Below are 24,348 nucleotides of genomic sequence, written 5' to 3' on the forward strand. Positions count from 1 at the left end.
TTTCATGCCCAGCTTGTCACATAACTCATTGTGCCGCGAGTATGGAAGCCCTTTTGTGAGGACATCAGCAAGTTGTTCCTTGGAGTTGACATAAGGGATGCAAATTTCTCTTTTTTCCAATTTTTCCCTTATGAAGTGTTTGTCCACCTCAATGTGCTTGGTCCTCTCATGTAGGACAGGGTTGCTGGCGATGTTTATTGCTGCTTTGTTGTCACAGTAAAGAGACGTAGGATTATGAACAACAACTCCAAGCTCCCCTAGAAGATTCTTTAGCCAAAGGACTTCAGCCACCCCATGTGCCATAGCTCTATATTCAGCTTCAGCGCTTGACCTTGCTACCACACTTTGTTTCTTGCTTTTCCAGGTCAATAGGTTTCCTCCCACAAATGTGCAATACCCACTCGTGGACTTTCTGTCATCCACAGCACTTGCCCAATCAGCATCTGCAAAGACTTCCACCTTTAGGTGATTATGTTTACTAAATAGTAGACCTGTTTCGGGATATTTTTTCAAAGTATCTAAGAACTCTCTCTGTTGCCTCCATGTGTGGTTTCTTAGGAGAGTGCATGAATTGGCTTAGAACCCCAACTGAATAAGCAATGTCTGGACGGGTCATAGACAAATAAATCAGCTTTCCCACTAACCTTTGGAACTGTTTCACTTCTTTCAGAGGTTCACCATCACAGTCACCCAACTTGTGGTCAACATCCATGGGAGTTTCTGTTGGCCTTGCACCTAATTTGCCTGTTGTGAATAAACCCTAGTTGTTTCTAGGTCAAAGTAGAGAAGAAGAAAGAAGAAAGAAAAGAGAAAGAAGAAGAAGAAGGAGAGGAGAAAAGTATTCGGCCAGACTAGAAGAGAGGATGTACAAAAGTACCTCTCCTAGCCGACCCACTTGACTTTTATTCATGAAAACTTGAGTTACAAGAAAGACAATTTTGTCCCTCATAGAAGATGGGACGCATAACTTAAACTCAGATACAATAGACATTTCACTTTCAATAAGATACACCAAAATGACCAAAATACCCCTGACTCGAGCATTCTAACACTCCCCCTCAAGCTGGAGAGTATATATCATATAGTCCCAGCTTGTTACAAATGTAATCTATTCTTCCCCAAGACAATCCTTTTGTGAAGATATCTGCCCACTGATTTCCTGAGCTCACATGAGATGTAGTTATTACCCCACTTATCACTTTCTCTCTCACAAAGTGACAATCCACCTCAATATGTTTAGTTCTTTCATGGAAGACCGGATTGGATGAGATGTGAACAGCAGCTTGGTTATCACAGTATAGTTTCATGGGTTTGTCAATTGAGAAACCCATCTCCTGTAGTAGGTTCTTCAGCCATACTAGTTCACATGTGGTATGGGCCATAGCCCTGTACTCTGCTTCCGCACTACTTCTTGCCACCATTGTTTGCTTCTTGCTCTTCCAAGTTATAAGATTGCCACCCATGAAGGTACAATACCCTGTGGTTGACCTCCTGTCTGATATAGAGCCAGCCCAATCAGCATCTGTGTACCCTACTATCTCAAGAGGTCCCCCTTTTTGGTATAACAGACCACGACCTGGAGCACCCTTTAGGTACCTAACAATTCTTAGAACAACTTCCCAGTGAGGAACCCGGGGATGTTGCATAAACTGACTCACCACACTCACAGCAAATGATATATCTGGTCGGGTAATGGTCAGGTAGTTCAACTTTCCCACCAACCTTCTGTATCTTCCAGGATCATCAAACTCATCACCTGCATCCACACTTAACTTGGCATTGAGTTCCATAGGAGTCTCTGCTGGTTTAGCACCTAACAACCCTGTTTTTTCAAGTAGATCAAGAACATATTTCCTCTGGCATAGGTTGATCCCCTATTTTGACCTCGCAACTTCTATTCCTAAGAAATACTTTAACTTCCCCAGATCTTTCATATTGAAGTGGTCCTGTAAGAATTTTTTCAGCCTGTTAAATCCATTGCTGTCACTTCCAGTTATGACAATATCATCCACATACACGACTAGCAAGATTTTTCCATCTTTCGAGTTATAGCTAAACACGGAATGATCAACCTGACACTGTTTCATCCCAAAGGCCTTCACTTCACTGAACCTGTCGAACCATGCACGTGGAGATTGTTTCAGTCCATAGATTGCCTTCTTGAGCCTGCACACCTTACCAGCCTCCCCCTAAGCAACAAACCCTGGTGGTTGCTCCATATACACCTCCTCAACAAGATCACCATGTAGGAAGGCATTTTTTATGTCAAGTTGTAGGAGAGGCCAATCATACATAGTAGCCAATGAGATCAACACCCGAACTGAGCCAATTTTAGCCACAGGAGAGAATGTCTCCATATAGTCCACACCATATAACTGAGAATAGCTCTTGGCCACTAACCGTGCCTTCAATCGTTCCACACTGCCATCAGGAAGATGCTTCACTGTATAGACCCATTTACACCCAACAGTGTGCTTACCAGGAGGAAGGATGGTGAGTTCCCACGTATGATTATGTTGTAGAGCAGAGAGTTCTTCTTCCATGGCTTGCCGCCACCCTGGAGAGGCAAGGGCTTCTTGTACAGTCTTGGGAATGGGAACTGAAGAGAGTAATGATATAAACTTGCAATGGGAAGCAGAAAGGTGAGCATTGGAAACATAGTCTGAAATGGGATGAGAAGTACAAGTACGTTTACCTTTCCGCAAAGCAATAGGGAGATGAAGATCTGAGGGAGAAGGAGCAGTACCAGGATCTGTCGACGGGTGCTGAAGTGGAGGAGGAGCCAAAGCACTTCTGCGAGTATACACTTGAGTAATTGGTGGCCTCTCTGTAGTAACCAGCATATGATGTGCATCTGCAGTAGGAGTGGGAGCTACGGGAAGGGGGTCCACAACCGGAACAGGAAGAGGAACCACAGAGGGAGAAGAAGAGACCCCGGCATTGGAGAAAAAAGGAACTGATTCAAAGAAGGTGACATCCGGGCACACAAACGATTTATGAAACTTAGGGGTGAGAGGAAAGGGAGACAAAGTGGGGAACAACACGGAGAAAGGGGATTGACATGGGCATCCGATTTATGAAAAATCAAGATGTAAGAACAGCATCACTCCAAAAGTGCTTTGGAACATGCATATTGATCATCAAGGACTGAGCAGTTTCAAGAAGATGTCTATTTTTCCGTTCAGCTACACCGTTTTGTTGTGGGGTGTAGGCACAAGAAGTTTGATGAATTATTCCATGATGTTCTAGGTATTGCTGAAATGATGAGGAGATGTATTCTTTGGCATTATCGGAGCGAAGTATTTTCATATTAACACCAAACTGAGTGCGTATTTCAGCATGAAATTTCTGAAAAATAGAGAACAATTCATTACGGTCTTTCATAAGATAGATCCATGTCATCCTTGAAAAGTCATCAACAAAGATTACAAAATACTTAAACCCATTGTATGACACCACTTTAACTGGACCCCATACATCAGAATGAACTAAAGCAAAAGGACTTGAGACACGACTATCAATTCTTGGACTAAATGAAACTCGATGATGTTTTCCCAACTGACATGACTCACAATCTAATGATGAAAGATGACTCAAGGAAGGAACTAGCAGCTTCAAAGCCTTGAGAGAGGGATGACCAAGTTTGCAGTGCCATTGGAGAGGAGTAAGAGACGACTGAAAAGCCACTGGAGGGCCACCACCATCAAGCTAATACAAACCACCGGCTTCATGCCCTCCACCAATCTTCGTCCCCGTCTCGAGATCCTAAAACACACAAGAAGAATGATAGAAGGTTACAGAACAATTAAGGGACTTGGTTAATCTACTAACAGACATAAGGTTAAAAGGGAACTTAGGAACATATAAAACAGATGCTAAAGACAATGAGGAGAGATCAACATCACCAACACCACAAATAGGAGATGTAGAACCATTAGCAAGTGTAACTGTTTGAGATGTGGAGGTGCGAGAAAGGGAAGAAAATACATCAGGAGTCCCAGACATATGGTCCGAGGTGCCAGAATCAATGATCCAGGGTGAGGCTTTGGAAGCTAAACAAGTCATACCTGAATGGGCAAGTGTAGTTGTGTTTTGCTGAGATGTTTGAAGGAACTGCTCATATATTGCCCGTGGTACACTCACCATTTCCTGCCCGGAAGCACAAGTGGGTGTGGAGGGGGTTGGTGCAGTTTGCTGGCTTTCAGTAATTGTGCTACTACTTTTAGATGTAACATGATTAGCCCAAGTGTTAGGTGGACCACGCAAATCATAGCAGAAATTAACTGTGTGCCCCTCTAAGCCACAATGTGTACATTTTCTCTGAGCATTACCCCTTCCTTTTCCATGGCCTCCCCCTGACTCACGGCCTCCAGTCCGGCCACTGGCCCGGTTAAACATGTGTCCACCACAGTTGCTTGGAGGGCCACTACTGCTACCACCACTTCTACTTCCACGACTACTCCCTTTAGTCACTACCAAACCAGATCTATCAGAGAAGGAAGAGTGTTCCACTGGCTCAATGGATGTCCTCTTAAGACGAGCAAAAACTTCTTCAAGTGAGGGGAGAGCTGATCCCCCAATATCTATGCTCTGACATGCTCATACTCAGCCTTCAAGCCCACAAGAAACCTAGTCACATCAAGTTGTTCACGTTGTTGCTGTTGGATCTGGACATCTGATGTGAGAGGGTGATACACATTTAGCTCATTGCAGATGTTTATCAAACTTGCATAATACTCTTCTAAGCTTTGACTTTCTTGCTTCAAATTGAAGTACTCTTGGTATAACTGATATACCCTAGTTGTGTTGTCTTGTCCAGAGTACAACTTTTTAGCATGATCCCAGATCTCTTTGGCTGTATCTAGGAACATGAAGTTCACACTAATCTTTGGTTCCATGCTGTTCCAAAGCCATGTCATTATCTGTGCATCATCTTGTTCCCAATCACTGAACCCAGGAGAATCAGAGGAAGGTTTCTCTTCCCTCACATGTTTTACTTTCCTCTTGGCCTTCAAGAACACCTCCACAGATTTTGCCCATGGTATATAGTTCTCACATTTCAACTTGATGGATGTCATTTGAACACTTAGATAATCTGAAGAGAGCATGATGCCTATTTTGTTGTCATTCCCAACTATAGTTGAAGCCATCTCAATTATGTCTCCTCTGAATATACACCACAATCTCACACTTGTCACAAGATTTATCTCACTTACAATACCACCAACCCACTTTCTTCAACTGCACATTACACACTACACTCTAAAGCTGAAATCATTCAGTCAACACATCAAACACTTGGACTGCACACTGCAGGACCATTTACCACCAACACACCACTACTGAAATTACTCAGTCATTTCATCGAACACTTGTTCTGCAAACTGCAGAACTGATTACACACAAGGTCTAGGGGTTCACTTTTAAGCATTTAAAAAAAAACATAGATATGCCAGCCACCACAACACAATCAACACCACACCACTGCTGTCGTGGACATCAGCAGTCTACCACTCTTCTTTCAGCACACATGTGAGCAAGAAAACACAAAAAAAAAAACATGACTGATATGTGTATCAGTTTCACCCAGCACCACAACAACTAACTTTCGATGCACACAAAAAAAAAATCAGCATTCACAGTCCATTTCTGAACACACGACAGCAGTGTCCATACCTGTATACGACTAGCCCTCTTTGTACACTGAATAGAGGGTCTAGTATACCACTTCAACGACCACCACAGCACCGGCCAGAGGCATTCTCACCTCCAGGCCCTCAAAACGATAACTCCTTTTCAGCCCTTTATCGAGTCTTCAATCAGATCAGCTGTAGGATGAAGAAACCTACTGTGAAGCTGGCGGCGAACCCAGGAAGAAGACAGCAGCAAGAAAAAAAACGAACACCTGACCTTAATGCTCTGATACCATGTGAATAAACCCTAGTTGTTTCTAGGTCAAAGTAGAGAAGAAGAAAGAAAAGAGAAAGAAGAAGAAGGAGAGGAGAAAAGTATTCGGCCAGACTAGAAGAGAGGATGTACAAAAGTACCTCTCCTAGCCGACCCACTTGACTTTTATTCATGAAAACTTGAGTTACAAGAAAGACAATTTTGTCCCTCATAGAAGATGGGACACAACTTAAACTCAGATACAATAGACATTTCACTTTCAATAAGATACACCAGAATGACCAAAATACCCCTGACTCGAGCATTCTAACACCTGTGTCCTGTAATAGATCAAGGGTGTATTTCCTTTGAGAGATAAAGATACCCTTTTCTGAGCGGGCAACTTCAATCCCAAGGAAATACTTCAGGGGACCTAGATCTTTCACTTCAAATTTAGATGCAAGGAATTGTTTCAATTTTTGTATTTCTGAACTCCAACTTCCTATAATGATGATATCATCCACATACACTAACAATACAGCAACTTGTTCTTGACATCTCTTCACAAAGAGTGTATGATCAAACTGACATTGTTTGAATCCCATTTGCTGAACTTCCATGTGAAACTTACTGAACCAAGCTCTGGGAGATTGTTTTAAGCCATAAAGAGACTTTTGCAGCTTGCACACCTTATTTTCACTTCCCTTGGCACAGAATCCAGGGGGTTGAACCATGAATACTTCCTCCTCTAAGTCACCATTTAGAAAAGCATTTTTATGTCCAGTTGATGCAATTCCCAGTCAAGATTAGCAGCTAATGACAGGAGAACCCTAATTGAGTTCATCTTAGCTACTAAGTCTCATCATAGTCAACCCCGTACACTTGTGTGTACCCTTTGGCTACTAATCTTGCTTTGTACCTTTCAACTGTTCCGTCTGCCTTGTGTTTAACCGTAAACACCCATTTACACCCCACGGGGTCTTTCCCCTTTGGAAGATCCACCAATTCCCAAGTTTGATTTTTGTGAAGAGCATTAATGTCCTCCTTCATGACATCTGTCCATTCGGGGCATTTTAAGGCTTCTGCAACGTTTCTGGGAACAGGGATGCAATCAACTACAGATAGGAAGGCTCGGTATGAGGGGGAAATGTGATCATAGGAGACAAAATGGGTAATGGGGTGTTTGGTAGTGCATGACCTAACTCCCTTTCGTTGAGCAATAGGAATGTCAAGGTCATCCACAGGAGTAGGGGTATCAGTAGGTGCAACAGGGATTGGACTTACCTCCTGGGAGTCTAACGGTGTCGGTTGCTTAATGTTTGGCTGCTCCACATCTCTATCACATTGCTGATCTCTACGGCGTGTGCGTTGGAAGACACGAAAGGGAGCAAGGTCCGGAATAGAAGGAAGAGATACTTGGCGGACCTGAACCTGCTTCTCCTCTTCCACACTATTACTCTCCCCCTGAGGAGAAGCAGGGAAGAATGGCTCAGACTCAAAGAAGGACACATCCATAGACACAAAAAACTTATGACTAACGGGATCAAAGCATTGATACCCTTTTTGAGAGGAGAGATACCCCAGAAAGATACAAGGAATGGACCGAGGGTTTAACTTACCTCGAGATGGAGACAAATCATGGACAAAGGAACGACAACCAAAGACTCTCATGGGAATGGAAAATAAAGGGGACTGAGGGTACAATAACTGATGAGGGGCCATGTAGTTCAGCACTTTGGAGGGCATGCGATTGATGACATGAGCAGCTGCAAGTATAGCATCCACCCAAAACCTTTTTGGAACATTCATGTGAAACATCATCCCGCGAGCTATCTCAAGGAGGTGTCTGTTTTTTCTTTCTACAACACCATTTTGTTGTGGTGTTCTAGCGCATGAGCTCCTATGAATAGATCTGTGGGAGACAAAGAACTCATTGAGCTCACCATGGAAGTATTCTTTTGGATTGTCGGATTGGAAGATCTGTATTTCAACATGGAACTGCGTAAATATCATCCTCTGGAAGTCTTTCACAATCTTTGGAACTTCGTCTCTACTACGCATAGGAAATACCCATGTATAGCGAGAGTAATCATCGATCAATGTGATAAAGTACTTATATCCGCCCTCAGAGATTACATTAGTAGGCCCCCATACATCATAATACACAACATGAAAAGGAACACTTGATCTTTTATTACTTGAGTGAAAAGTTGTTCTACATTGTTTGCTCAACTAACACGTTTGACACTGGAACTCTGACACTGAACTTGACTTAAATAAAACCAGAAACAAAGACTTTACTATTTCAAAAGAAACATGACCTAAACGACTATGCCACAAAAAAATTTGGCTCTTATTTGACTGACTATGTGATTCTGAGGATGACACCGAGAGACCAGCTTTGTTGTCGAGAATGTAGAGACCATCCACTAGGCTCCCTCTACCAATCGTCCTCCCAGAAGTTAGGTCCTGAAAAACACATGAGCCAGGAAAAAAGGTTACACTACAGTTTAAAGAGCTTGTGATACTACTAATTGAAAGCAAATTTATAGGAAGTTGAGGGACATGCAATACACAATTCAGGTTAAGGCCATGAGGAAGAGATATTGATCCTTGGCCTGCAATGGAGGAAAATGAGCCATCTGCAAGTCTCACTCTATCCCTTCCTGACAAAAGGCTATAAGTCTGAAACAAGTTCGGCTTACCGGTCATGTGGTTGGAGGCCCCTGAGTCAATGATCCAAGGGGAACCCGTGGGAGTGACATGGAATGCATAAGTCGTATTACCTGATGTAGATCCAAATGAAGTAGAGGGAGTACCAATGACTGAGTTATCCATTTGTCGCAAAGCCCTACCATAAGACTCCAGGTGTTCTCTGAAGGAATTCATTATATCTTCCTTGGGGTCAGAATTATTAAGGTGGTCCCGGGTAGTACCGGCAACCTGAGTATCTTGGGTTGCCACATGTGTTGCATTCTGTGCTGTGTTCATCTTCTTCTGACCTTGACCTTTACCCTGTTCTTTGTTCTTCACTACCCACTTGGGTTTCCCATGGATGTCCCAACATGTGTCATGTGTATGCCGTGAACGCCGACAGTGGGTACAAAACAACTTGTCTTTATCATCAGTCTTCTTAGTGTCACTTTTCTTCCCCGTGGAGTTATTATTCATTGCAGCCAAAGCAACTTGTTGCTCCCCCTCAGCTGTAACCATCACACTCCGCCTACTTTCTTCCGATTGAACAAGGGAGTATACCTCGTGAACCGATGGCAACTCTTTGCTCTCTAGGATCTGAACCCTCAAAGGTTCCTAGGCAGGGTTCAGTCCCAACAAGAAGGCAAACACACGTTGCTGAGAGACCAGCTTCCTATAGGCCTTAGCATCATCATCATGTTTCCACTCTATAGCCTGATAATGATCCAATTCTTTCCATATGGAGGTAAGGGCTGAATAATGTGAAAACAAACTACGGTTTCCCTGTTTACAGGTTGAAGATTCAGCTTGTAACTGGTAAACCTTGGCATAATGCCTTTGCTCAGAATAGGTAATTTTGGCTTGTTCCCAAATCTCACTAGTGGTGTCTGCCCACATAAAGTTCTTCTTCACATCAGGTTCCATGGCTGCAAGGAGCCAAGACATCACCATACTGTTTTCTTGGTCCCACCTATCATGTTGAGCTGTCTCACCCTTGGGTTCTTTCACCCTTCCATTTATGTAACCAGCTTTTTCCCTTGCCGTCACATAGAGTTTTACACTTTTAGCCCACTCCAGGTAGTTCAGACCATTTAAAGGGATAATTGGCATGGGAAACATCATGTTTTCACCTCCCATACCAGCTGTGGTGCGGGTCGGTGTAACCCCCGATGAAGTTGATTCATAATTTGCCATAGAATACTGCTGAAAACAGTCCAAATCCCACACAACTACACAACAGCCACAAGCAGAATACCAACCCTCAAGAAATTTACTTCTGGGATGTGAGGAAGAAAACAAGAAACTGCTGAAATCAACTCTGTGATGGTTCAGTCATTAAACCAGCCCGGTAATCAGTCCAACACAGCCAAGGCAGACGTTTCTATCAGTCCGACTACAACCCATACAGTCTAACAATCCAGCATCCAAACGAATGTATAGAACCAAGGAATAAGGCCTTCACACCATTGGCCAAAAAAGACAAACAAGAACACACCTGTCCAGCACCTGTACGAAGGTGCCAACCAGAAATCGACTTCACAGCATCGAACAGAGAAGAAAGGGAGTCTCTACCAGCATCGCCCTTCTTCGACTAGGTTTCCTTGATATTACGACCAAGGAAGAACCCACAGGAGGTGCTGCCAGTAATCTAGGGTTTCTCTATCTTCCACGTCTAAGAATTTAAAGAAGGAATAAAAAAAGGTGAAACAAGTTCAAAACAGGAGGGACCGAAATTCTTTTACAGCCCAAAAATTTGCTCTGATACCATGTAATCATTCATGGAGAGTGGGAGACGAGAGAGAGAGAGAAAGAGAAGGAAAGGGAGATACGATTGAGAGAAAAAGAAAAACATACACTGGCTGCCGCCGGTTCACTATTTATATTAACTTAATAAAAAATAATAGAAATTACAAGTATGCCCCTGGTGGCACACCCTAGAAACAAACTAATAAGAAAAAAGGAAAAATAACTAACTGACAGTATCTTAAGAGGACAACCTACTAACAGCAACTATAAAGTAACAATTAAATAAGCCTTACAGCAGGCTGTTTATATGAATTACAGTTTTCATTTTTTGATAGATTTTCTTTTTTGGGTTCTAGAACACCATATTTTCTTTGGTTCATAATGTGAGACCTCATATCTCCTTTTTGTAGTTTCATGGGGCTATGCAACGGCAGGTAGCCCATCATCCAACCCTGGTGACAGCAGGGTTTGATCCCAAGTCTCTGCTACAACTAGCCAGAGAAATTATCAACTGAGCCATCACCAGCCTCAAATAGCAGTTGTTGATCAACCCAAAACATTTCAGTTAGAAACAGAAATGGTACCGAGCATCACCCTAATATTTATGCATGTCAATAAATTGTGACATTATAGTTTTCCTCTTGTTACTGGCCAGTAGAAATCTAATGTTTAAAAATGTTGTGTTTAGAAATAATAATACTTCATGTAGAATCATCCCTATGCTGGAATTTCTTTGAGTTCATGTTTTGGCAAAAAAAATGTTAGTGGACCAATCACCAATCTATCTTGTGATACAGTTGAATCGTGTACATCATTTCAGAGTTGGAAAAGTTCATCAAAAACCATACCTTTGATGTATGTGTGTGATTTTTGTTGCATTCTCATTGGTCAACTCTCAAACTCATACTTATGCTTTCTTGTAGTACTGCTAGTTGATGTGAGGTTCTGATGCACATTGTGTATGTCTTTGTATGTTAATGCAAATGCTTTCGATCATTTTGTTTCTTGCATCTCAATTTCATAATTAATTTATGCTTAACATCATGGACCAAGATTATCCTCGGCATGAAATGCAATTTTCTGATAGGCCCCCAATTAACCTTACCTATGCTAGGAAAAGGAAAGGGCAGCAATCGGTTAAGGGGGGAAATAACTGAACACATGGGGCTTACCAGCTGGGCATTTATTGAGGAAGTCAGAAGGGAATAAGAAGAGTCTTGGGGCATTTATAGCTATGTCAGTTATGAATAAGAAGAGTGTTGGGCATTTATAATTAGGCCAGCTGGGCATTTATGGGGGGGGGGGGGGGGGGAGTTAGTTATGCTGTTAGAAGAGTATAAGAAGGGTCTTTGAGGGATGGGGAAGGGTATGTTTTTGGAGTGAAGAATATTTTGAGTGTTTGGGAGAGTCGGCGGTCTCTCGAAGAACCGACCTCCTGTTAATGCTTTCCTCTGAATGAATACCAGTTTCTCTTTATTTGAGTTGTGTAGTTCTTGCCTTGTGTCTGAGAATTGTGTAACAGTGGTAGTAGAGCCCGTCTTTCCTTGGCCATGGTGACAGTTAAGTGGCATCGCAAGTGGAGGGATTCGAAGAATGCTTGTCTTCTCTGCATTCTGATTTTCGTTTGGAGATGGATGGCTTGCGTAATGATTTTCAGCGTCTCGATCCGGATAAGGTAGCAGCTGGACTTTCGAAGATCTCGTCTCTAGAGAGCTCGGTCTAATCTCTGGAGGGAGGCGTTCAAGATCTGGTGAGACGTTTTGATCTGTTGCTTCATCAACAGGTCTCTTCTGCTCCTTTGTCTTCTACTGACATTGCTCCTCCATTAATCGCATTGAGTCGTGCTGCTGACAAAGGGAAGAGTGCGGCATTCCCGACGTCTTCTTCGATGCCGGTGCCGGAACATACTCCTGATTCACTTCCCAGGAAGTTGGAGTTGCCTATTTTTTATGGGGAAAATCCAGACGGCTAGCTTTTTCGTGCGGAGCGCGATTTTGAAATTAATGGATTGCTTCCGGCGGAGCGTCTGCGAGCTGCAGTTGTTTGTTTAGAGGGCGATGCGTTGGCGTGGTATTACTGGGAAGATGGTCGGCGACCTTTTCGTGGTTGGACAGAATTCAAAGAGCTCCTCCTTGAACGTTTTCGATCGACTCAGGAGGGTAATTTATAGGAGCAGCTCTTCTCGTTACATCAGTTTTCTACTGTTAAGGAATATTGTCGCCAATTTGAGGTGCTCTCCGCTCCCTTGCGTGACCTGCCGGAATCAGTCCTTGAAGCAGCATTTGTTAATGGGTTGCGCCCAGATATCCAAGCCGAACTCCGACAAATGGAACTCGTTGGGTTGATCAGGAAAATGGTTGCGGCCCAGAAGATTGAGGATAAGAATCAGGCCCTTTGGGCTTATCAATCAGGTTCATTTCCTCGTTGGCCACAACATCCCCCTCTGGAGCTCATTTTAATTCACGGGTTTCGTAGGTGACTACTTCTACTGTCACCCGACCTGCACCTACCGTGATTCCTTCTTCTTCTTCCTCGGTCCCAATTATTAAGTCCCCTCCACCTGCTTTCAAAAAATTGACCGATAAAGAGATGTAGCAGAAGCGTGCGAAGGGTCTATGTTTCCGTTGCGACGAGAAATACAGTCCTGGTCATCGTTGTGCTCAGAAAACACTTCAGGTTTTATGGGTTCAAGATGAGGTGGAGGAAGTTACTTCCGATGTGTCTAATTTGGACACCACTTCAGCAGACACTGAAATTGCTCCGGCTCCAGATTCAGCTGTGCTTTGTGTTTCGTCTCTTGTGGGCTTGCGTGCGGCTAATTCCCTTGAGGTACGCAGACGCATTTTGTCGCGTGAGGTGGTCGTATTGATAGACTCAAGTGCATCCCACAATTTTATCTCCGAAGCTTTAGTGGAGGAATTAAAATTACCCCGCGCTCCTACACACGAGTTTGGAGTTCAAATGGGTAATGGCGACGAGGTGAGAACTTCTAGAGTCTGTCATCAGGTCTGCCTCAACTTACCTGAATTAGATGTCATTGCTGATTTCTTCCCTTTAAAATTGGGCTCTACGGATGTCATTCTTGGTTTTCCTTGGTTAGCATCCCTTGGGGACTCAGTGATGAATTGGGGTAACATGTCTATGAAGCTCAATTTGGGGGGTGTCCGTGTGAAATTGCAGGGCGACCCTTCTCTCTGTTCTTCTTAGGTGTCTTTGCATGCTATGATGCGTAACTTACAACACGAGGGACAAGGGGTTTTATTGGAATTAAAACATTTGTAGGTGGTGGATTCTTCGTTGAACTTTGCCTTGCCCATACCCTTGCCAATTTCCGCTCTACTAGATGAGTTCAAAGATGTTTTTGATATGCCTACGGGTTTACCCCCTACTCGGGCTACGGAGCATGCTATTGTCTTGCATGAGGGCACGTCCCCGATCTCTGTTCGTCCTTACAGATACCCTCAGTTCCTGAAAGATGAAATTGAACACCTTGTCTCTGAGATGCTGGCCGCGGGTATTATTCAGCCAAGTACAAGCCCCTACTCGAGCCCGGTCCTTTTAGTCAAGAAAAAGGACGGAAGCTGGTGTTTTTGTGTTGATTACCGGGCCCTTAACCGTGCTACGGTTCCGGATAAGTTTCCCTTTCCGGTTATCGAAGAACTTCTTGATGAGCTTCATGGTGCTTCTATTTTCAGCAAAATTGATCTTAAATCGGGCTACCATCAAATTCGTGTCCGCAGTGAGGATATTCCCAAGACTGCATTTCGCACCCACGAGGGCCATTATGAGTTCCTTGGCATGCCCTTCGATCTTACCAATGCGCCATCGACTTTTCAGTCGTTAATGAATACTATCTTCCATGGTTTCCTCCGTCGCTTTATGCTGGTTTTTTTTATGATATTCTGGTTTATAGTGCTTTCGAAGCTGCCCATTTGGATCACCTTCAATAGGTCTTTTCTATGTTGCGTGCCCACCGTCTCTTTGCTAACTCAAAGAAATGTATCTTTGCTCAGCCTAGCATTGAATACCTGGGTCATATTATCAATGCGGCTGGTGTTTCTGTCGGTCCTTCTAAGATCCAGGCCATGGTTGATTGGCCCCAACCATCTTCACTTAAAGCTCTTCGCGGTTTTCTGGGACTTACGGGCTATTATCGTCGTTTTGTGCGTAACTACAGTAAAATAGCATGGCCATTGACACAACAGCTTAAAAGGGATGCCTTCTCATGGAATGCAGAAGCTGAGAACGCCTTTCAGGAGTGGAAACGGGCTATGACAATCGTACCTGTGTTGGCCCTTCCGGATTTCTCTCAGCCCTTCTTGATCGAGACAGATGCATCCGATGTGGATCTCGGTGCGGTATTAATGCAGAATAATCGTCCCATAGCTTTTTACAGCCACAAGCTTAATCCGTCTGCATAGTCTAAATTGGTTTACAAGCGTGAATTAATGGCTATTGTCTTTGCCAATAAAAAGTGGCGCCCCTATCTTCTTGGTAGACGCTTTATTGTTCGTACCGACCAGCGTAGTCTTAAGTATCTGTTGGAGCAGTGGATTGTCGAAGGTGAGCATCATAAGTGGCTCCTTAAGCTTATGAATTATGACTTTGAGATTCAGTACAAACCTGGTACTGAAAATGCTGTGGCTGACGCTCTCTCCAGAGTTCCTGCTGAAATGCACTTAAATTCTCTTACAGTCCCTATTTTTCTTGATTTTGATGACCTTAAGGAGCAAGTTGATGTTGATTCTTTTCTGGCCAACATTAAAAATGTCATACAGCATGATCCGGCTGCTTATCCTGCCTACTCTTTAGTTGGGGATCACCTTCGTTATCATGGTAAATTGGTTTTGCCGGCTTCTTCTCCATTTATCCCCCTCTTACTTAAAGAGTTTCATTCTGGTGTTGTGGGAGGTCACACTGGAATCCACCGGACATATCGGCGTATGGTAGCTGAATTTTATTGGTGGGGGATAAAATGTTTTGTTCAGGAGTTTGTGCAGGCCTGTGATGTGTGTCAACGCAGTAAATATGAAGCCATGTCTCCTGTTGGCCTTTTGCAACCTTTACCCATTCCTGAACAGATCTGGGAGGATATTGCTATGGACTTTATTGAGGCTCTTCCTAAGTCGAAGGGATTTGATACAATTATGGTGGTGGTCGATCGTCTCTCCAAGTATGCCCATTTCATCCCTCTCAGTCATCCTTTCTCAGCTCTCACAGTTGCTCAAGCTTTCTTACACAACATAGTTCGTTTACATGGCATTCCCCGATCAATTGTGTCTGATCGTGATAAAGTCTTTATGAGTTTCTTTTGGCGCGAGCTTTTCACTTTGCAAGGTTCAGAATTGCGTCGTAGTTCAGCTTACCATCCCCAGGCGGATGGTCAGTCGGAAGTGGTTAATCGCTGTTTAGAGACTTATTTGCGCTGCTTCGCAGCTGATTCTCCCTCCCGCTGGTCTTCTTGGTTATCTTGGGCAGAATACAGCTATAATACCTCTTTTCACACTGCTGCTGGCATGACACCTTTCAAGGTGGTTTATGGGCGCGATCCTCCTCCATTAATCCGCTATGAACTTGGCTCTACGGCTAATGCTGATGTTGAAGCTGTTCTCCTTCAGCGTGACGCTATACTTGGTGAGCTACGTACTCATCTACACCGTGCACAACAAAAGATGAAAGACTCGACTGATGCGAACCGACGTGATGTGAATTTTGACGTCGGGGATTGGGTGTATGTGAGAGTGCGACCTTATCGCCAACAGTCTCTATCTCGCCGAGTCGATGAAAAGCTTGCCCCTCGTTTTTATGGACCATTTGCTGTTGTGGAAAGAATTGGCGCTGTCGCTTATAAACTTCAACTTCCTCTAGATGCACGGATTCACCTAGTTTTTCATGTCTCGCAACTCAAGAAGGCGATTGGAAACCATCTCTCTTCTCCTGTGATTCTTTCCACTCTGTCTGCTGATACGGAGATGCTTGTGGAACCTGCTGTCGTGCGCGGTGTGCGCCCATCCACTATGCCTGGAGTTACTGGTTCGGAAGTGCTTATTCATTGGCAAGACCTGCCTGATTTTGAAGATTCTTGGGAGCCTTTTGACTTGCTTCGAGACCAATTTCCTCATTTTAACCTTGAGGACAAGGTTAGTCTTTGGGCGGCGGGTAATGATAGGCCCCCAATTAACCTTACGTATGCTAGGAAAAGGAAGGGGCAGCAACCGGTTAAGGGAGGAAATAATTGAACACATGGGGCTTACCAGCTGGGCATTTATTGAGGAAGTCAGAAGGGAATAAGAAGATTCTTGGGGCATTTATAGCTATGTCAGTTATGAATAAGAAGAGTGTTGGGCATTTATAATTAGGCCAGCTGGGCATTTATGGGGGGGGAGTCAGTTATGTTGTCAGAAGAGTATAAGAAGGGTCTTTGAGGGATGGGGAAGGGTATGTTTTTGGAGTGAAGAATATTTTGAGTGTTTGGGAGAGCCGGCGATCTCTCGAAGAACCGACCTACTGTTAATGCTTTCCTCTGAATGAATACCAGTTTCTCTTTATTTGAGTTGTGTAGTTCTTACCTTGTGTCTGAGAATTGTGTGTGAAATTTTCGGGACATATCATTTTCATAGAAGTTTCCACAAAATTTTCCATTTTGAACAAGGTTGCTGATGCAGATATGGAAGCAATGAAAGAATCTATATAACACTTGAAAATAATAGGTGAAAAAAGATAATAACACTTGAAATGCTCATGGAATAGCAATCTAAGGGTAGGTTGGCATTTCACAACCTGAACCTGATTCCCAACCTGATTAGGATATACCAAACCCATATAGTAGGAATGGGGCAGATTTTAACCCACCCCATTTATGCATGCATTGCATAATTATTTCTAATATCCTTATGTACATCTTTACATTTGTGTGCACTCCTTGAGCTTGACAGTTTTATTTTTCTCCTTGGGTTATCATGCACATGTTAATCTTCAGTTAAAATTTAGCAGTTGATTGGTTGTATATTTCTGGAGCAACATTTAATTTAATATGAAATTTCAGGCTTAAGCCTATCTGGAACCTCCAATTATCTTTTACTTCTCATTGATTCACCATCTCTGTTGCATGCAATGAATTTCAATTTGAACTTAATATGAGTGCATTGTTTTCTACCAACTATTAACAAGGAAGTTTTTTTTATTAAGTGCATATCTATCCTTGTTTTATGTGTTTTTTGACTTGTGTCATGCTTATTTATACATTTTCACTATGGATTGATAGATATGATCTCTTGCACAATGCACATCTTAATCTGGAAGGACTTGACGAGCTATTTAAAGTGGCTCAGGTATGCATAGATTTTATTTTAGTACTAGTTTTCAAGGAGATAAATGTTTAGGAATGGTATGCCTTTGCCTTTAAAATGCTCCTTGCATTTTGATCATGTCAAGGAGGTATTTCTACTACTAGAAGTCCTTGTAGATAATAAATTTCAAGTCTTCTTGTTCTTACACATCACAAATCACATGTTCTTGGCTCATAACTTTTTGTGATTAGTCTCATGTATAATCACCAAAAGTAGCCTGAAGCTTTGCATTTCATTGTTTTAGTTACTTGCAGATGGTGTTATCCCAAATGAGTATGGGATAGATCCAAAGCAAAAGATCAAAATTGGTTCAAAGGTAAGCAATCAGTTGTTATTCTACCATCCATTTTACCTTCTTAATAGACCTGTTCACGGGCCAGGCTTTGCCTTTACATTAACAGAATATGCTCAGGCCTGTGCCCAAGTCTGGCCTGACCATCGGGCCTAGGTCTTGAGCCTGAGCCTGACCCTCATATAAAGCCCGAAGCCCGAGCCGGCCAGAAATTTGGAAAAAATATTTTCTTTTTTTATTCAATTAAAAACTAGTTTATTTATATTAAAAGTCCTCAAAACCTAAAAAAATAATGAAAGATCTCACTATTACTTGAAAAAAGAGAATAATAAAGAAAAAATATTATATATATATATATATATTTTTTTTTTTTATTATATAAAATACGTTTTATTATATAATACATTATCAAGTCAGGCTCGGGCTCGGGCTGGGCTCTTTTGAGAAATCCCAAGGCAGGCCCAAAAAGGACGGGCCTGATGTTTTAAGCACGAGCTCGAGCCCACGGGCCTGAAATCCTGTCCAAGCCCGACTTAGATCGGGCCGGGCCAGGCCAGCCCGTCGGGCTACCCAGCCCATGAACAGGTTTATTCTTAATAATTATTTGTCAGCCACTATTTTGTCTTATTTTAAGGTTAATGGGATTGTTGTTCCTATATTTTTGTGGCCTGTTGGATTTAATGTATAATTTGTTGGACTCTAGGCCCATATTATATATCTGGATTATTGGTGTTAAGCTCATGATAATTAGAAAGTTATCCCATAACAACTTTCAATTCAATGTAGTTTAAGTTTTGCCAAGGTGTCAATAAGACAATCACTTAAGCATTTTTGAGTGCCTAGATAACCAACTAGGCTGGCAGCATACATATAAATATCTTAATGGGAGCAAATAATTAATTACACCTCCTTTTATATATTGACATGAATGTGCTTAGAACATTCATATATGTCCAGTAGGAACCATTTATTTTATATGGGATCAACAGAAATGGTGGTTTGTGCAGGTTCAGTGGCCAACCACATATGTTGGGATATATATGGACAGACTGGTTATTCTGTTCTCTCCGGTACCAAATAGCACTGAATATTCAGTGCTAATCAACAGAACCCATATTTTACCTTCACTTAATCTGATAGACAGACTGAACTAGCTATATCATCCTTCATGTGCATGAAAGTGGAAGGTTGACATAGCCTCAAATTTAGACTACGGATCAATAAAAGTTTTTCCCTTGTGATGCAGGTACAAATAACATAAAACCTGATACAACTGGAATTTTTGAAGTCTTGAAAAAATAGAATTTGGCGGTTTGGAGAGAATGAATAAACATAAGATCGCAAATCAATGTGTAGGCTACTTGCCAGCATTCCAGTCTATTATTCCTTCTCAAGAATGCCAGTATTTGTGGTTAGGCAACTTACATAGAAATGAATTTCCAGACCAGAGTCAGATATGAGGGCCTATGAGTAAAGCTGTCATTGGTAAGTAATTTGGAGATTCCTAAGAGAATATGGCACTTTTGAAGAGAGTAGTGGTTATCAAATGTGAGAAATCTCCAAGTTGTAAATCGCACCCACAATAATCTGAATTAAAAGAAAAGAAACAGGGGAAAAGGAGGAGATTGAAGAGAGAGAAGTGATGGAGGAAGAAGAAGAAGAAGAGAGTAGTTCAAAACCTCTCTTCAGCCCCCAATGATCTCTTTTATTCTTTTGTTGTAAAAAATAAGGACAATTACATGAGTGCCCTTAGTAGGGCGTCCGTCACTAAAGACAACAATAAAAAAGAGAAAATAGGCCAATAAATAAGGCCCACTACCTACTAGCACAAGTCATAAACATAACTTAAAGAAAAACAAAGAAACTAAGGCCCATTCGGCCGATTATCTCTACACTCCCCCTCAAGCTGAGCATAGATATCAATCATGCAGCTTGCTTACACAATGTTGTAACTTTTCCTTGAGGACACCCTTGGTCAAAACATCTGCTAACTGTTGCTCTGAGGCAATAAAAGGAAGGCAAACTTCTCCTGAAGCTACCCTTTCTCTTATAAAATGCCAATCAACTTCAATATGTTTTGCCCTATCATTGCTGAACTGGGTTGTGAGCTATGTTGATCGCAGCTTGAGTATCATAGTAAAGCATTAAGGGATTATCATGTGTAATACCAATCTCCTCTAGAAGTGACCTGAGCCAATAACAACTTTGAAACTCCATGTGCCATTGGCTTGTACTCTGTCTTAGTTGAAGACCTAGATACTATTGACTGTTTCTTACTCCTCCAAGAGACAATGTTCCCTGCAACCAAGGCACAATAACCCAATGTAGATCTCCAATCATCAAAACTACTGGCCCAATCGACATCTATGTAAGCCTCTAGCTTCATGTGTCCATGCCTAGAGAAGAGGATGCCCTTTCTTGGAATTCCCTTCAAGTAACACAGAACTTGTTTTGCAGCAGCCATGTATGTCACTAGGAGCATGCATAAACTGATTGATCACACTAACAACATATGAGATATATGGTCGTGTCATGCAAAGGTATATCAACTTCCCTAAAAGTCTCTAGAACACTACCTTGTTTGCCAAAAGCTCACCATCAACAGCTGAGACTTTATGGTTAGCATCAATAGGTGTAGAAACAGGTTTGGCACCAATTTCCTAGTTTCCGTGAGAAGATCTAACACATACTTTCATTGGCAGATGAAGATGCCATCTTTAGACCTAGTAACTTCAATTCATATCAGACAGTATCCCTAGCTTTTTTCTTTTTTTTTTGAATCTGATTCAGAGGGGCCGGTTTAAGGTTCGTCCACCCTCTAAACTAGTCGAGACCTTGAAACACCCCCTGTAGGGGCGTATTGGGAAGCCCCTGATACGATACATATCGATATTTTGAATCTTGGTCTTGAGTGCCTGAACTTTCTATGTATCACTCCTTGTAATGATAATATCATCAACATAAACAATGAGGAAGGTAACCTGAGTTCCTCTCCTCTTCACAAACAAGGTATGGTCGGATTGTGTCTGTGTATAGATGAACTCAACAAGTGTAGCTCTGAATCTATCAAGCCAAGCTCGTAGGGATTTCTTAAGACCATAAAGAGATTTCTTCAACTTGCATACCTTGCCCTGTACTTCCTTACCATACATACCTAGTGGAAGTGACATATAAACCTCTTCAGTCAAGTTTCCATTTAAGAAAAGAATTCTTCACATCAAATTGATATAAGGGCCAGTCATAAGTCATTAGCAAGGATAACAAAACTCCCACTGTGGTCATTTTTACAACTAGTGAGAAAGTCTCCATATAATCAACTCCATATCAGTGATTTAAAAGGCATGCCTAGGTGCACAGGTGAGGCACATTTTGGGGTATGCGCCTCACCCAGGTCCTAGGCGCACCCTTTTCAAAAGGCGCACTAGGCATGCGCCTTTTTAAAATTTTGCACTTTTTGCTTTTTTTTTTCGAGTCTAGTGGCTGGGCCGGGGGCTCCGCCCGACTCTCGACCACATCCCACTAGTTCCTTCCCATGAGGCAAATCCACAATATCCCATGTATGATTTTTACGAAGTGCTTCTATTTTAGTTCTCATAGCCTCTCTCCATTCTAGCTTAGACAAGGCCTTTGTAACTGGCTTGGGTATAGGCTAAGAAAAAATTGAGGCTAAGAAAGAATAATAAGATGGGGATAACAGACTATAAGACAGGTCATTGGAAATACAATAGGTAATATGGAGTTGTAAGACAGGTTGTACATTTCCTCTTACCTTTTCTCTGAACAATAGGTAGGTCTAAGTTTGGGAATGGAGGTTCTAGAACAAGTGGTGAAAGACTTGTCCCCTCTTTGGGGGTTGAGAGTGTCTAAGGGTCAACTGTAGATGAGGGAACAACCTGATCATGTCATAGCCTTTGTCTCTAGTACCACCTCTGAATAATAGGATGAGTAAGGAAAACTGGAGGACTAGTAGGAGGACCAAGAGCAGGAATGGTAGAACTGGGAGACAAAGGCTCTGCCATTGGAATAGAAGGAACCACAAGAGACTCAACCTCAAGATCAACAAGAGAAGGTTGAGAACAAGGATTAAAGTATCGGTATCGAGTATCGTATTAGACAACTTGGATACGGATACGCTTTGGAAGCGCATGGATAAGGACGAAACATATGAAAAACTTGGATACACTAGGAAACCACATGTAAATTTCATAAATAAATAAATAACACTAAATTTATGGTCAAACAGCCATAAGTAATGTATAAATATATAAGAAAGTGTACATAAAGACATATCATACAATGCATTAATTAAGAGTCCAAGATGGACTTATTATATTTATCGTAATTATTATATCAATTATTTTCTATTTTATTGTTTTTTACATTTTAACATTAACAAAAAAGTTAACCAAATATTAAATTCTCAAATATAAATTAAACTATCATTTAATAATTTATAAAAATATATACGTTTAACTTAAAATATATAAAATTGGTTAAAATTTATAAGATATATATCATATGCAAATTCATAATTTTTAACTATTAAAAAAATTATTTCATTATTAAAATTTTTATTTGTATAATTTTCCTTTTGAAATTAAAAATCAATTTTTCATATAAATGTAGATTAATGGATTTGATAAATTCAATTTAATATTATAATTTTCAATATTTTGCAAACAAATTTTTATTTTTTGTAAATAATAAATATATTGTCATTTATGTAAATTAAAATATTAATTAATAATTATAGAAATATATAAAATTTGTAAGATATATATCATGTGCAAATTTATAAATTTTAAATAGTAAGGTAATTATTCTACTATTAATATTTTATTTGTATAAAATACTAATTTTAAATATTATTTATTTTAATTTTTAATTGGGGTTGTTAAACATAAATTTTGATTATTTATTTGGATAGGCATTAATAAAACTTTGTTATTTCGTTAGATATCACAAAGCATGGCATGGCCAAATGGTTTGATGGAGAACTTAAGGCTCTCGTGCCACGCGCGCAGCGTCCCAGGTTCAAATCACTTTATTAGCGCAGAATATGAATTTTTAATTGAAGGCGCTGCGAACCGGTCGATATCGGTGCGTATCGACCGATACAATGCGATACCGGACGATACGCACTTGTATCGGTTCAACACACGCGATTGCAAGATATGTTTCCATTCGTAACGTATCTTGTATCGCCCTAATCCGATACCGATGCGATACACCACGTATCGGATGTATCATATCGATATTTAATTCCTTGGTTGAGAAAGTGGTGAAGAAAACAGTTCAACGGAATGCTCCCCCTCAGAAGAATGACGACATAGTTGGCAAGGCGACGCCTAGGCGACAAGGCATCTTTGAGGCTCGCCTTGCCTAATCGCCAAGCAGTTTTGTACTGTCCATTGTAAAATATTTTTTTATTCTTTATTTTTTGACATTATAATTATAAAATAAGGCACTATTAAACTAAAATATTCAGCTTTTGTGTTTATATACTAATTTGTTTTTATTATTTTATTATTTGTTAGGATTTAATCAATACAAACATTGCTAAATGCTGTATTGAACCCTCAAAGACTTTAAAACCTGAACCAATAAATAAGGAAGAACTTAAAATTTTGTCTAATCAACACATTTTCTACTACTACTACAGTACTACGGTACTACAGTACTACTACTACTACTACTACTACTACTTTTTCTTTTATTCTTTTCCCATAACAAAAATAAGGGTTCAGCCCCTATATTTTTTGAATTTTCTTTTCCTTCTTTTTTTCGTCTCATGAATATGTTGATTTTCTTTACTTTAACATGAACTCTATACTTTTCTTATGAAAATTATGAATAATTATTAAGGAAATATGGCTATGGTACCTAGGGAACTACCCTAGGATCTATGTTTTCTATATAAAAAAAATCCATCGCCTAGGCGACAAGGCGCCCCCCAGATACCTAGCCTCGCCTTGGCGCCTTGAAAACTATGAACGACGACAAAATGGAAGTGACTCTACAAAGGTAACATTCATGGAGACAAAATGAGTTCCACTAGTGGTATCAAAACAGTTATAGTCCTTTTGTGTGGAGGTACACCCTAAGAAAATGCACTTCCAATCCTTGGGTTCAAACTTATGTCTCTGAGAGCTAGGGACATGAACATAACATGTGCACCCAAAGACACACAAGGGAATAGGAAACAAGTCACTCTTAAGAAACAAGACAGCAAAGGGAGATTTGAACACCAAGACTCGAGAAGGCATGTGGTTAATAAGGTATGTAGTTGTCATCACTGCATCACCCCAAAATCTCACTAGAACATTAGAGACAAAAAGGATGCTCCTGCTACTTCAACAACATGTTGGTTCTTTCTCTCTG

General features: G+C 41.3%; 1 protein-coding gene across 9 annotated transcripts in view; it reads left to right on the forward strand.

Annotated features, from left to right (window-relative positions):
• LOC104596572 (inositol hexakisphosphate and diphosphoinositol-pentakisphosphate kinase VIP2-like) overlaps window positions 1–24,348 on the forward strand; it is a 147,034-nt gene that overhangs the window by 116,317 nt on the left and 6,369 nt on the right. For 8 of the 9 annotated variants that reach the window (XM_088901755.1, XM_088901751.1, XM_088901750.1 and 5 more), the window contains 2 exons: window positions 17,591–17,657; window positions 17,920–17,991. In XM_088901755.1, coding sequence (XP_088757881.1) covers window positions 17,591–17,657; window positions 17,920–17,991 — 139 coding nt within the window. The remainder of the gene's footprint in view (window positions 1–17,590; window positions 17,658–17,919; window positions 17,992–24,348) is intronic. The other variant, XM_088901752.1, reaches the window with a different exon arrangement.

Source organism: Nelumbo nucifera, chromosome 3 (assembly GCF_055504915.1).
Source record: "Nelumbo nucifera cultivar China Antique chromosome 3, China Antique-T2T, whole genome shotgun sequence".
Lineage (NCBI taxonomy): Eukaryota > Viridiplantae > Streptophyta > Magnoliopsida > Proteales > Nelumbonaceae > Nelumbo > Nelumbo nucifera.